The 15,054-nt window shown below is 38.7% G+C and overlaps 1 protein-coding gene across 2 annotated transcripts in view; it reads left to right on the top strand.

The window, feature by feature from the left end:
* TECRL (trans-2,3-enoyl-CoA reductase like) overlaps window positions 1–13,856 on the top strand; it is a 67,453-nt gene extending 53,597 nt beyond the window's left edge. For both annotated transcript variants that reach the window (XM_040597040.1, XM_040597031.1), the window contains 7 exons: window positions 775–880; window positions 2,652–2,724; window positions 4,793–4,836; window positions 8,558–8,615; window positions 9,916–10,001; window positions 10,415–10,460; window positions 12,064–13,856. In XM_040597040.1, coding sequence (XP_040452974.1) covers window positions 775–880; window positions 2,652–2,724; window positions 4,793–4,836; window positions 8,558–8,615; window positions 9,916–10,001; window positions 10,415–10,460; window positions 12,064–12,191 — 541 coding nt within the window. In that variant the 3' untranslated portion in view covers window positions 12,192–13,856. The remainder of the gene's footprint in view (window positions 1–774; window positions 881–2,651; window positions 2,725–4,792; window positions 4,837–8,557; window positions 8,616–9,915; window positions 10,002–10,414; window positions 10,461–12,063) is intronic.
* The last annotated feature ends 1,198 nt before the right edge of the window (window positions 13,857–15,054 follow it).

Genomic DNA, 15,054 nt, shown 5'->3' with positions numbered 1-15,054 from the left:
TAATTGGTTTGCAGTGAGACGGGCTCTGGTAGTACAGTACATGTAACCAAGATAAAATGCCACCAGGAATCACTCCTGACATTTGTTTCTGAAACTCAGTTTCTATGAGCTGCAACTCATTCTTGGAAGCAAATCAGCAATGCCTGTTATTGTTTCATAATCTTCCTCAAAAGGGAATCAGTATAATAATTTCTACAACAATTACCTCATTTCTTTGTAACGGGCAACAAAAAAGCCATCAGAATGGATTAACTTTGCAACAAAATCTCATTTTGCGTCCACAAGGAAATGAAATACAAACTACCTCCATGCAGCTACTTGAGCTGGCAAAGGACAAGGAAACCATTCAGAAGATATTTAGAATGTTTTTAAATGTCAGGCACATCCTACAGGAGCACTCAGGTAGCCTTAAAACACGGGAGAGATCTTTTGGAAAAGCACAGCAGACGCCTGCTTGCATACACAGCTGTCCTGTTTTAATGTCTTGTCAGGGCTATGCATCACATTCAGAGCTCGAGGAGCTCTTTTCATTTCAAGGCTAGTAAAAAGAAGTTGCTTCCCTGCAAAATGAAATCAACTTTGTATAACACTGAAAATGATTCCATTAATCTTTGGTTCCAGATGCTTCAATTAAGGCAATATCTTAAATCTCATGATTTCAGTGTGACTGCAGTTTTGGAATATTAGTCCTTATTCCTTTTGTGACATTAAATTGTGAAATAATAAAAAGCAGTCTTTCACTTACCTTAATTTCCTTTTTTTTTTTTCTTCCAGCTTGGCCTGCTTCTGCCATTGTTTACACTACATCAGACATCTTCTGGAGACATTATTTGTTCACAAGTTTTCAGGAGGGCACACTCCTCTGAAAAATATGATCAAGGTGACAATGTGTTTATGATTCTGTGTAAGAGAGAATATCCTCATATCAAAGCAGTCTTTGGAAGAAGATAAGAAAATAAAAAATTAATTTATTTTCTAGCTCCAGAAATTACGATTAATCAAAATACAAAAATAAGAAGAATTTCAGGGCCATGTCCCCAAGGACACCAATTGAAATCAATGTCCATTTTAGCTCCTGCATGTCAATGTCCACCTTGACTCATCCACCCAAGGGGCTAATTCTCATGTCCAGGATATTTTTCAGGCTGAATGCTATTTTATTATGAGATATGCTGCTGTGACATCTAGCAATGCTGACAGAAATCACACTTCACATCCTCAATGCAATATAAATACAGAGCAAGCAACAGGCTTTGCATTAGGAAACAAAAATCAAATTACAAGTAGAAAAAACCATATTCTTTTATAGATCGAGGCCTCAGGAAGGAAGATACTGAGCTAGCCTAAGGTCTGTCCTGCAAAGCCTCTTGAATTTCAGCTGTGTGTCACTCATAGACTTTCTTTTCTTTCCTTTCATGTACCCGGTCTTGGTCATTTTGTATCACCCTTCCTCCCACCCCATTCAGTGACCCGCCCTGTAAAACTTCTACAATATATTGAAGATTTTAGTGAAGGAGATAAATGTATGGCCATAACAGGTGGCTCAATTCAATTCCAGTCAGAAAGGAGTTAATAGGATACACAACTAGAGAAGTTTTACAATATACAACATGTAAAAGAAATAAAATAAAGTTAAAAAAAAAAGAAAAGAAAAGAAAAAGATGAATATAAGTTAAATAGCTTTGGAACCACAGTACCATTTCCAAAGTGATTCATGCATGTGGGAGTTAAGAGACCCACAGTTACTGCTAGTTCCTTGTGTACCACGGGAGCGCTGCATAGAAAGATTAAAAAGAGAATGCCTGACTTGGCAGCCCTGCTTATGGGGTGGAGCTGTAGCCAGTACCAGCACACTGCTCTTCCCAAGAGGGAACTGAGAATGGGATCCTTAACTCAGACACACAGAAAAGCTTTATGCAGTCTCCAGGGTGGTTCTGGTTGGTTGGCTGGTGGGTTTTGGTTTTTCCTTGTACAAAGCATGGGAGCAGTGACCCCTATACAGAGCAAGACATGATCACATTCTCTCTGCTTGGGCTTTCCCAAGCCCACGGCTTCATTCATCAAGCAAAGGCAGCTGGGGTGCTGCTTTTCAACAAGAAGATGAACTGGGGCCGAATCCAGTGGAGTAGGTGCAGTGTGTAACTCAATTATCTTTATAGGAACTGTGAGCCTTTATTTTGGTAGGGTTAAAGCAGGCCAATTCAGTTTTACCTCAGTTTGCCTCAGCTGGTTTAGTGTTCTGTTTGGCTAGTTAAATCTTGCTTGGAAATGCTGAGTTTAAGGTATAGTAACAGCTCAGCTGTGTTAACCAGCCTGAGACTTTTAGTAGTACAACTGCTCTAACAATAGAGAAATGTGCCCTTCAGCAGCAGAATCAAATAAGAATTTCCTACAAGAGGCATAAACCACATTCAACATACATAAATACAACAACATACATAGCCACACAATCTGTGACCTTTTAGGGTTCTTTTTTTAGTGGCTTCGTAGCATCTTACAGAGATCTATATTCTGTGACTCAAGAAGCTGCTGCAAAGTCTTGCAATGGTCATCTGGGTTTTGCACTTAGAATTTATATTTATAAAGTTATGGTTTGAACTTGCTTATCACCCTTTCTAACAACAACAAAAAAAATCTTTTGTCCATTCCAGGGCTGTGCCTTTTACTGGGGATTCACTTCCTGGATTGCATACTACATCAACCATCCACAATATACGCCACCATGTATGTATAAGTAGCACACAAAACTGCTTGGTTTTAAAAAGTTTTTGATATGCAATCTTAAGTCCTCCAAAAGCAGTAGATGTCCCCAACACGAGATCATATGACTAATCTAGTCAGAGATTAGCTTTTACTCCCTGCCAGAAGGAAGACTGTCATGTGGGAGGCTCTCCTGCTGTGTCACTGAATGTATGTTCCCATTCAGCAATGGTCAGTCGCTGTCGAGTTTTATGAACTGGAAATATTGCCCAATGGAGAAAACACAAAGATTGATATATTTTGCTCATCTTCACCATATATGTACTAAGAATGCAGGAGAGAACTAGTGCCAGCTCCATTTTCTTGGAGGCGATATTTGTTTGCTAAAGATACATCCTTTTCGTGAAAATTAAGATTTGTGAGTGTGTGCGTGAGAAACCAGTAAAAGTCAATCAGATACTGATGCTGATAATGAAAAAAATCCTGGTTTTTGCTTCTAGATGTCGTTTATCATTTTGTTCTTTCTCATTATATTTTATTGTTGCTCTGCTGTTTCTTCATTATTTTTTTTCTTCTTGTTTACTCTTTGAACTTTTGCTTCTTTTGAGCATAATTAGCATAAGTTTTTTCCTGCTACTTTACTTCCCTTGCTACACCTTAGTTTTCCTTTTCCTCTGCATGTTATACTTATTTATGCACTTTAGGAACAAAGGGTTTGCTTTGCCATTTTTATTTACACTCAGTTAAATTACTAATTTTTTTAAATCAGAAATTTCTCCTACATGGCACCTGTTTTCCTTTCAAAATAACACAGAAGTTCTGTTTCAAAATTATGTGATTCTTTGAAAGACAGCTGAATTTAGTGTGGCTTTAAGAGTAACGCTGCAAACAACGCTGAAACTTTCCCAGACACAGGTTTTAGCAGTCCAGGTCATCAAATCACTAGGTGCAGCTTCTTTATAAAGGAAACCATTAGTTCAGGACACAGCATTCCAACACAGAAAACATTCATAAGTACTTCTAATTGCTTGCCACCACCTTAAAATGACAATTATAGGTCTGTTGGTCTAATGCTGGAGATCACCAGCCCTCTGGCATAGTTATCTAGATCAGTAAAATGTTGGTGGTTTTTTTCTGATGCGGCAGCAGGTGACCTCCACAGCCATACCCGGAGATGGCTAGTTTGGGGACAGGTAAGGAAAGGCAAGCAGGGAGTTGCAGAATGCTATGCAGGCATGGTAAATTAAACCAGGCTGACAAAAGGCCCATGGAAAACATCTGCTTAGCAGCTACAGACTCGCAGGTTGACATGCTCTGGTTGTTCTGAGGAGGAGTTTTAGAGCATGCCGTTGGAGCCATAGAGGAGTCATGTGCCAGCCAGAGAAAAAGGGTTCTCAAAAGTAAAGGCTCGATGAGACTTGGTCAGGGAAGTGAGGTACGTACGCGTGGTCTGTGGCCCTCAGCCACGACCAAGGTTTACTTGAGAACTGTAAACCTTTGGAGACAAACATGGTACAGCACTACAGTGGTCTGTGGACAACATCAAAAAGGAGAGGGCAGGTAAAGAGCACATAAAAATTGAAAAGGCAAAATATATTTCTTGCATGGTGAGACTGTGAAGCAGATAGTGGCTATATAGTAAAACCTTACTACTGTGTCACTACTAAAACCAAAAAAAGTAATGGATAGGTTATGTCTTGGGTTCTCTGCTCAGGCAGATAAAACGGCCTATGGATAAGACTGTGATACCCAGCCTGGTTCTGCCACTGACCTTCACTTCATCCCTCCCCTTGCCTTTCCAAGAACCTTAACACCACCAACTGCATTGACAAAGCACTTAGATATATAAGGCTGAGAAATACCAGAAAAAGTTAGGTGAAAACTGCCTTGAGATTAGTGGTGAAGAGACTGGCATTTCTAGAGTGATGTTATTATTTGCATTCTCCTCATATTGTGTGTGATAACATCCATTCTTTCTGCAGACCCTGTCAGGAAAGAAGTATTTCTACTCGTCAACACTAGATTAATTTCACCTGTATCAAACCATGTGCTTACTGTAAAATGCAATTTATAATTTTGTTCTATTTTCTAGCATTTGGCCACAGACAAATTTCTTTTGCTGCCCTTGCTTTTCTGGTATGTACAGAAATAACTTTTATTGATGATAGCGAAATAGGAATAACTCACGATTTAACAAAATGCAATAACATCACATGCATTTGTGTGTATATATACATCCACACTCACAACCCTGTGTCCTTTGACTGGATTTAGTGATAATCAATTAAGATTTCCAGGCCAGGAAGTCTCCTAATACTATTTACCTATACAGAGCTTAATGTGAAATACTGTATCTGACTGCCATGAGAACATTATCAACAATATTACTACTCATAATTTTGTGTAAAACCACTAATATTTAGACAGATTGAAAGTTGCCATTTTTAAAACACTGAAGAATTACATCCTAAGCAGACTTTGCAATAGTGCTGTGTACCCTGACTAATTTAACCTCAACAGCTACTAAAACCAACAAAACCAATTGCTGCCAAGGCGGGTTAAGTCAAGAGAAAGAGCAGGTGACAAAGTGTGGCCGAGACTACTGAAACTCATGTTTGAATGAAGATAACTGTATAGTAAGACAGAGGCTCAGTAAGAAATTCTCATGTGGAAATGTATATTCTCTTCCATCCTCTGCGGGAATTGCACTTGGAAATGCTGAGTGTTGACTTACCCAAGCAAACACGGGTCAGTAGCCAAAACAGCCTCTTTGAAAATCAGATACAGATCAGTTTCTAGAAACATAACAGGAAGGTGGGACAGGTAACATGTTTAGGCTCCTTCAGGCAAACACTCTTCAAAAAATCATTCAAATAACTCCTTAGCAATATTTAAATGCTTTCACAAATTGAGACGCTTAAAGATCATATTTTTGGCAGTGTTTGTTTCTGGGGTTGTCCATGCAGTTCTCAGCTTTTCCTGCCATAATAAGCTAAAGCAAAGACAAGCAAAATAGTCATATGAAGAAGTTCATACCCTCAATGAGGCTCTACAGTTGAAAGCAACAATCCTGTACTAGGAGACAGGAGGTTTTGGCAGCAGTAGGCAGTAGTGCATCCAGAGCCTTACTGTCTGCCCTTCCTAAGCTCAGGGGTTGCTTGAAACCAAGCAAACCATTTGCCTGAATACTCAGTGTTACCAATAAAACTTGTCCCTGTCAAAATCTCTGCATAGAAAAAGCCTCCTTGTCTAATGAAACATCCTTCCCCCTGTCAGTGTAACACACCCTGCTATAGCTTTTAGGGAAAATGCTGCCATCAAGCAGAGAGATGAGTCCTGCCGGGGGAATTTGCTATAACTATAGCCATCCCCTTCAGATCTGCATCAGCACCTGCTCTGTGGTCTGAATTCTTGCAGCTCTTTTGAGAACTTCCTACCCATGGAGACTCAAAACCTTTCCCTTACAGATCTTGTTCTGGCAGGTTCCCAGACAATTAATTTGAAACAGCAGTCTACAAAATAAAATAATTTGAAGCTGTTTTCACAGTTTTCTAAAACATATGAACAAAATATTTGGAAGATTTCTTCTTTTCCCCTCTTTTATGGCTTGTCTTTATTACATATCCTGATTTAAGTATATACATCTGCAGCTGCTGTAAAAAATAGTACTGAGTGATTTGAAGAGTGTCAACAAGCCTGTCTGAAAGATTCTTATATTTAGAGAAATTACTCATAGCTTTGCAGGGACGTTGTTCTCATAAGATACACATGGAATGTAAAGAGGGGGAACAGTATGTAGGCTTCAATATTTTATCATCATAAATATGATAAGCCTTTTTTTCTGCTGTTCCCCACTGCCCCATATTTTATATCTGAGACACTAAGGACTAGCTTACATTTAGCAGTACATCTTGATATAGAACATTAGCAGCCACATTTCTAAAGCGGAACAGAACTAATTACAGCAGAATGCAGCTGCAGAATCAAAGGTAAGCCAATAAAAATCCCTGCAGAAATGCCCTTTGCTTGTTTTACTTAAATGGATTATAGAATTAGTAGGTGTTAACTATAGTGTGTGACTCTCTCTTGCTCCACAAGAATACGAGCATTGCACATTTCAGTATGTTTCACAAAAACACTTTAGCTTTGAAACTTTTTTCTTTAAAATAATAGTAATCAGAAAAAATCATGTTTCTAGCTCATAATTGGAAGTATGCAAATTAAAATTACTTCTATTGCTATGGCTAGAATTACAGCTTCTGATATGGCATTTTATAATAGAATTTCCTTTTCTGGCTATTTAGTGTTTTACATCTGGTGTTTGTGATAGATGAGAGCCAGTTAATTGTAATTAAAAAACATAAAAGGACTGCAGGATTTGACCCAAGACTACATATCCATGCAGAGTAACAGCTTTGCTAATAGACCTGATTTACACTTTCCTAACAAAACCCATAGAAATCTCTGCCAAAAAAGGGAAAATTTTTCAGCATTGCTATCTACAGTGTTCTTCCAGATAATGGCACATTTCAATATAAAATGAAGTTACATATTTCTTTCAATTGGTTTTAATTGAAGTTTGTTATGGATGACTTTCAGAATTAGCTTAAAAAATTACAATCATATTTCTTTTTTTCTGCATTAGTTTTGTGACTTTACTTTTAAGGTCTCTAGGTTTTAGCACTCTTCCTTTTTATTTTAATTTTTTAAGTTTTTCCAGCTTTGCAAAATTTAGATTGACAAATGATATAAGAAAACACAACTTTTTGACACTGTGTTTTTTTTCAGTTTGAGAGGAGAAATCAGTCTTCAAACCCAAAAATGAACAAAAATGTTCAGTTCAGCCTGAGACTGAAATGTATATAGCATTTTGATTTTCTTTGTAAAGCAGGGGAAACATGAAAAGCATGACATTAGATTGTTGTACTGGCAGACTTTCTTTTTCAGGAATAGAAACAGGTTTTCCTACTGGTTCCCACTTTAAATATGGGTACTAATTGGTTTTCATTCTACAGTAGTTGTAATTGATGAAGTACTGAAAGCCACAAGCAAATGTGAAATCACCTTGTACTACATGCTGTATAACCCACCGGGGAGACATGATATGTCTTCCAAAGATTTAAACCATCTAAATATTAAAGACCAAGTTTGAGAGGTTGGTTAGGGCTGGACATGGTATAACCAGAGAGTAGCAGAACCAGGAATAATACCAGTCCTCTTCATTTATCAATTCCTGACTGCTATCCATTTGACCAGCCTGCCCTTCAGAGAAACACTGCCTTTTTATTCACCCTGTATTTCCTTCCTCTGCGACATACCTAGAGAACTGGTTTCTGTGCTTTGTAACCAGCGTTAACAGAGGTGCTACACTGAACACCTTTGAAAGTGTGTGTAGGAAGAGGGTAGGCACATTAACTCAGGACATCTTTACGAAACCAGTGGTCAACTTTTCACTTGCTGCTTTGCAGTCTGGGTTAAATCCAAATCCTGACAAGGATGTTGAGTTCAGAAAAGTATCTTGCTAAATTCCTTAAACCCCAGGGAGCCTTTTGGATCTCCCCCGACCAAAGCATGCTGCACATGCCGCACATGGGAACCACGCTGAAGGCTTGCCTGCACTGAGCTGTGTGGAGTTGAAGCATTGACTTAACCCCAGGCTGCACCCACGATGCTCACTAGACACTTGTGTGTTTGACAAAGATCACAGAATGTATTTCCCATGGGCGAGTCATTTCAGAGTACATATTTTCTGGATACAGAGATTAAGTTGTAATAGGGGATTCTGATTATGCACTGAATCGCAGTTACCACAGCATTTTAAGCATATGACTGAAAATATGGTTTTAATGTCTTGCAGATGTGTGAAGCTGGAAATCACTTTATCAACGTAGCTTTAGCTCACCAAAATCATTCAGGTCTGTCTTTGTTTCCTGTCTATTTAAGACTGAAGTGTGTTTAACCTATCCATCTTCTGCTAGTATACAGTAATTTATATATCTATATCCACAGAATAAAGAAAGATGAAGTAGGTACCATGCCATTGGTATAACATCTTCAAAATAAATGTGGTGACAAGGATACATTAGCAACAACGTTGTTGCTCCAAAGCTTATAGCAAATTTATCTTAATTAGACACAACTGCAATTTAAATATGGATTTAAACATGGAAGATCTCTAAAGCATCCTGTTGGCTGACAACAGAGGATTCCATTTTAAATGTTTCAAAAGCTTTTAAATTAGATTGCAGAGTTTTTAGATACGTGCATCTCGTGCAAAGATACACACATACACAAATACACAAAGGCAGACTCATGAATACCTACATAGGCAACAATGTATAGGTATGCGCTTAAAAGGCTGCTCCAAGCAAGGGTTTTCAGGATCTTTCATACCATGAGAATTAAAGTTATACTATATACACTAGAAAGTAAAATATATATTATCAGATAATAATAGTGTCATTTCCCACTATAACACGCTATTCAAGAAAATACTTCACCACAGTGTGATTAACTGCACACACTGAAGTCAGTTTCTATTCTGGAAAGCTTTTGATGTGCTGTGGTTAGGCAGGTGCTTACGCTGTTTGTTGCAAGGGGCGTAATTCAGGTACAAGCAGCAAGAGCCAAATAATTAATCTACATGCTCAGTGCCTACAAGTATTAAAGATAGCATTGTTACCAGAACTTAAAAATGAACCGTTGCATGTGGCATTTTGTGTGAGCATTACCAGTGACTGTAGAGTCATCCTGTTAGCTCTGGAGTTGTTTTGCTGTTCTACTCTGGGATGAAGGATGAGGACGTGAGAAGGGACAGGTTCATGTCCCCGAGTCAGGCTGCGTAAGACACAGCTGCATCATTTATATCCCAGAAGAGTGCCCTTAGCCCTCACCTGCTGGCTAGTCTGCATTAAACTACTTGTCTCTCTCTTCCTCTGAACAAAGGTTGCATCCTTTGGACATGCCAAACCTTCCTGTAGAAGCTGATACATGGCTCACTAAGCAGTATTCTCACTAGGATAAATACAGCTTTTCCTGTCTCAAAAGATTTCACTGAAACTTTTCTAACAAGTTGTACTCTGGGAGCACTGGGCAAGGGGAGGGCTGTTACACAGACAAGTTGTGATAAGGCTCAGTTCCCCTTTCTGTATGGAAACTGGTTTTATCAAGTTGTTTTCTTTTTTCTTTTTTTCTTTCTTTTTTCCTTTCATAAAGGTAGTAAAGCCTGTTTTCCAAGTCCAACCTACAACCCCTTCACATGGCTCTTCTTGCTGGTATCCTGTCCCAACTATACATATGAGGTACGTGACTTTCTTCTGCTTATATGTAAAGAGTAGGTGATTACTGTGTTTCAGTCATTGGCTGCAAAAAATCTGCACCTCCATGCAGTTCCCTCTGCACATCTATCATTATGTTCCATATGTCAGAGTCTCCTTGCTCCACAAATGTTTCTCCACCAGTCCCTTCTCTTCCCTCACATCAATATCATGACTGTTGTGTATATTCCCCTCCACTGCAGACTCTCCAGTGATCTAAGAATTTACCACCCATGTCTTTACCCCATCCAGCACACTGGGGGGTTCCTTTCTAGCTATTTTTCCTCTCCCTCTTCCAGTACAAGTTTCATGCTCTTCTTCCAGGGGAAGATTTTGAAAACTTGCCCTTTTGCTTTACATAAAGTATACAATTAACAGTGCGTTTTTCTTTGCAACAGGTTGGTTCTTGGATTAGTTTCACAGTGATGACACAAACCCTGCCAGGTAAGTTTGAAACAGAATGAAGATAGCCTGTACATTGTTGTATGTGGAAGTGCATTCTGGAAATCTAAAATTTGCCAAAAAATTTATAGCATACGAAATACTGACATCAAATCCCCCTTGTGATGTGACTGTATAAACCTTGAAAGTGCTACCCTCAGAAAGCTGCAGACTGTCATGCTAGTATAACACCTTCTTTTGATCAAAACCAGCTCTCTGCTTTTTGTGAAATATTGTTTCTTCTGTTTTCACAGTGAAAGCAGACTTTGAAATTTAGAAAAAGAAAAAAAGTTGTATTCTTCATTACAGTCAATCATTTTTGATACAGGAATTTTTTAGTTTGGTTTTTTTTTTTTTTGTTTTTGTTTGGTTTTTTTTTTTTTTTTTGGCATTGTAAACCTGGAATAATACTTCTAATAGGGAGAGGAAAACAGAAGTATTTAGTATTTCAAAAGAGGAAAGAGACACGTTCCTGGCAACATTTCCCCATTTGCTTATATCAGGCAGCCAGCTTGTAACAGCAGTCTGCTAGTAGCATTTGCAACTCCTGCTCAGTACTTTCCTGCATCTTTAGAGACTTAAAGACCCATACAAATATGGTCCCTGGGACTGAGGTTCTCCAGACCATTCATTTTTTAATGATTTTTGCATTCCAAACCAGAAACTTATGAAAGCCACTATCAAAAAGTAGCCTCGTGGTTTAAAAAATGAAAAAGAAAGAAATTTCAAAAGTGGATTAAAGTGCATCATGAAAAAATTAAACTTTTAATTTTTTTTGAAAAGATAAAACATTTTTGTGCTTTAGGCTCTGGTATGGAAATGACCTGAAAGTTTGGGGACATTGTAGGACTGCATTTACAAAGGCAGGGAGCAGCAACATACACAGCACACTCATCCTTGCTGTAATTGTCCCAAACACAACTTGACCAGATAGCCTAATGAATGTTTCTGACGCAGCACCTCATTTTAAGGAAGAAAGGATAATGAATTTGCAAAAAGTACCTGTAAAAGCATTCCCCATTTGGTGCCACTCATCCCAAAGGAAGAGGCACTCAAAAGACCACTTACTGGCTCCTGACAACCACAGTAGGGGCCTGGGCATCTCTGGTTGTTGTGAGACCTCACTGCCAGGCAGCTAAATCTATTTGTGCACCTACTGCCTGCTTCCCCCAGGGCTGAGCTCTCCCTCCATGCAGCAGGGAGTTACGGCACCGATCCCAAGTTACTTCGGAGCTGGAGGAAAAAAACAAGAAGTGTTGCAGGACAAAAGCAAACCAGAAAAATAGTCGAGGTCATGGGTAATCCTGTGTTGAGATGGCACCATGCCCAAGGAGGCCTTGGGATTTATGGTGAAGTCATAGGTGATACAGGGTATGTCTAATAGATGTGCATATTGTCTGTGTGAATTCTGATGCAGAGGCTGAGCCTCAGGCTATGGTATATCAGTAACTGCAAGGCTGCAAGAGTAAGGGCACAGTTAACCTGTATCTGCCCACAGAAGGGACTGCAGACTTTTCCATAAACCCTTCTTGTATGCACAGAAACTGTCACTGAAAGAACAGACATGATCTTTTTTTTTTTTCCCCCTCTCTCTTATTCCTTGTAGTTGGCATTTTTGCTTTCCTGATGGTCATCCAGATGTCTCTCTGGGCCCAGAAAAAACACAAGCTATATCTGAAGAGGTTTTATCCAGAGGTGCGGAGAAAAGCAGCTATGATTCCTATCATCTTCTAAGCTCTTCACAAGAACTGGAGCCTAAGTGTACAGTTCAAGAGCTAACTCAGAGTAAATGAGCCATTTCATTCAGTAACCAAAGTGGATCAGAGGAAGAACTACTGGATATCTTTTTCAGAAAATTAACAGTTCAAGACGAACAGCTTTTAATTAAGTGATAAAATGTAGCTCTTGAATTCTTGGTTCCTGCTAAAAGATATGATTTAATTAGATTTTCTGTAATGGAGCTAATTGGGAAGGGACAAGAAAATTGCTTATATTGAATGTTAGGCTAGATATTTAACTGGTGTAAATGGGCACAGATCCTGTTAAAATTAATGAATACAGCTCATCTGCATGCATTCAGGTCTGGTGATTTTAAGGTTCAGTGTTAGATGTTGACGAGAGCCTTGGATTTTTGCATCAGATGTTTCACAGCCCTATTTTTATTAAAAGGCACCGAAACAGCACATTCTGCCTCGGCTCCCCTAAGGCATCACATCAAAGAATGACCACTATGCTGTTGACACAGTCTAGTCCGGCTTTACAAGGTTTTTCTTTCTTTCTTTCTCTGTAATTGAATCTCATAGCAAATTGTTCAATACAAGTTGGCTTAAATTGATCATTGCAGAGAGGTCTGGCTTTCTTTCATTTTCAGGTAGGCAGATCAGACCTATGATTGCAGGATGGGACTGTTTATGAGGTGCTTCCCATCTTGCTACTAATTTGCAACATGTCCTTAGGAACTTCATTTAAGTCCATTCCCCTTTCTCACATTGAAAAGTTCTGGAAATAGCAGAAGACTTTCTGGACTAACAAGCACATTAAGATCCCCTTGTTCAGTGTCCAGCTGCATCCAGACACCATTCACCTTGTTTGTATTAAGCACTGTGAAATCCTTGGGCACAAGGTGAATCAGAGTACAGCTCATTATCGAAAAGGAAAGAGATCCTGCCAAATACATTTCAGTCTGTATCTGAACTGTTTCAGATGGACACTGCTGAAAGGTTTCAGCTCTTGCTTCAGTTTGGTCATTCTCTATCTGCTACTTTGCTTTCCAGTACATTATTTTTTAAGGTATTCTCTGGGCTTGTTATTCAAGTCTTGAAAACTCTTTTAGCTCCATTTGCAAATCAGAAATCAGTGGCATCTACGTCATGCAGAAGTATAATTTTAGTTACACAAAGAAAAAAAAACAACAACAACCCAGAACTACTTCAACCAGCAAGTATTAAGATATGGAGAGTTGGGGCATTAAGTCCAGTTTTCATTCTATTTCTGTTGCAAATTTATCAATGTCTTTTGACTCCCTTAGGCTACTGAAAAAGCTTGCCTAAAGAACTTCATAATCATTAGAGAAACACTGGAGTGCACAAGCAAGGCAGGCAATTTGTCTCCTAAAGGCACTGTTATCTTTGCACCAGCTCAAGCTGGTTCTAACAAAGTTAATTTGCCCAGTAAATTGGGTTCATATCCCTTTTCTAATGTCTAACTTGCAACACTTGCCCCTATTAGCCACGGTAACTCAATTTCATCTTAGTAATGTAAATAAATCACTTTCCATATTTTTGAACTTGTAACCTGTGAACAGCTAAAACTTTTTACTCCTCTCAATGGAAAACCCAAGTCACAGTGAACATTCAGTTCTCTAACCCAGACTGCTAATAAAGATCTATTTTTGAAAAATTTTCTGTGCTCTTTAGTCCTTATATCTAACAACAATATTTCTGAAACTCGTTTTTTCCAAGCCAGTGTTAGATGTGTGAGTGAAGACTGCTGTCTATTTTTTTGATCCAGCTACTGGGATTGTTTTCATTTAATGTTTACTGAATGTCTCAGTTTAGCAATCTTCAAGTTTAAAATAGTTCATGTGGGAAGGTAACTTGCCAAAATTACTTACTTATCTGTTCACGTCTTGATTACAATAGCTGCAGTTTTAAGTCTGTTCAAGGCATGTTTCCAGAGATTCCAATCGCTAGGAGCACGGTTCCTATTCAGTAGTCGGCTTAGGCAAAGGAAATACTTCAGGAATTGTTTACCTTCCTGCTTATTAGTTGATCATTTGATACATGGAGTGTGTGGGAGAAGGGTTTTGGCTCCTGTAGTAAACTACAGTTTTAAAATGGGGTTAAGAGCAAACACTAGCTAAGAATAAATGAAGATACATTACAGAAGACTGTCACAGATAAACATGGCAGATATTTTGAGTTTCACCAATGGGGTGTTGACCAGCTAAAATTGTTGTCAACAGTGTTAAATGACTCCACAAATAGCAATAAATCAACATCCTGCACCTTCACAGATCTTTCTGTGTTCCTCTGCCCTCTCTGATTTTCAGGGCAAGTTCCATGTGATTAGAACAGGTAAGTTCATAGAATCATAGAATGGTTTGGGTTGGAAGAGCCTTAAAGATCATCTGCCATGGGTAGGGATACCTTCCACTGCACAACTTCCTGGCATGGGGGGCATGTTTTACTTTTAAACAAAAAGTATATGAAAATGGTCAGCCTTTGTTTTGATGAATATTTTGAAGGCCTTGCTTTTTTTTTTTTTTTTTTTTTTTTTTGGGGGGGGGGGGGGGGGAAGCAGAAAACCCCCAAGCAAACAAAAAAGCCTAGACAAAAAGTGAGTATATTAACTATATAAAAAGTTGCAATTGACAGTGATTTTAGCCAGAAGCACCATGAACCTTTTGAACAAAAACAATTGTTGCCACAGAAACATTTTCATGAGAGTTTTTCATGCCTGTGCTGATTACCTGGGGGAAAATAATGCCTTACTGAGCTCTAAATATACTGGTATTTCTTGTATTAGGGGCTGATGAGGAAGCAAACGGTTAACTGCAAATTCCTTTGGCAATATTTTCTCTTAAGCACAGACCTAA

This window comes from Falco naumanni, chromosome 1 (assembly GCF_017639655.2).
Source record: "Falco naumanni isolate bFalNau1 chromosome 1, bFalNau1.pat, whole genome shotgun sequence".
NCBI lineage: Eukaryota > Metazoa > Chordata > Aves > Falconiformes > Falconidae > Falco > Falco naumanni.
The sequence above is the reverse complement of the archived record's forward strand: the minus strand, read 5'-3'. Positions and strand labels throughout refer to the sequence as shown.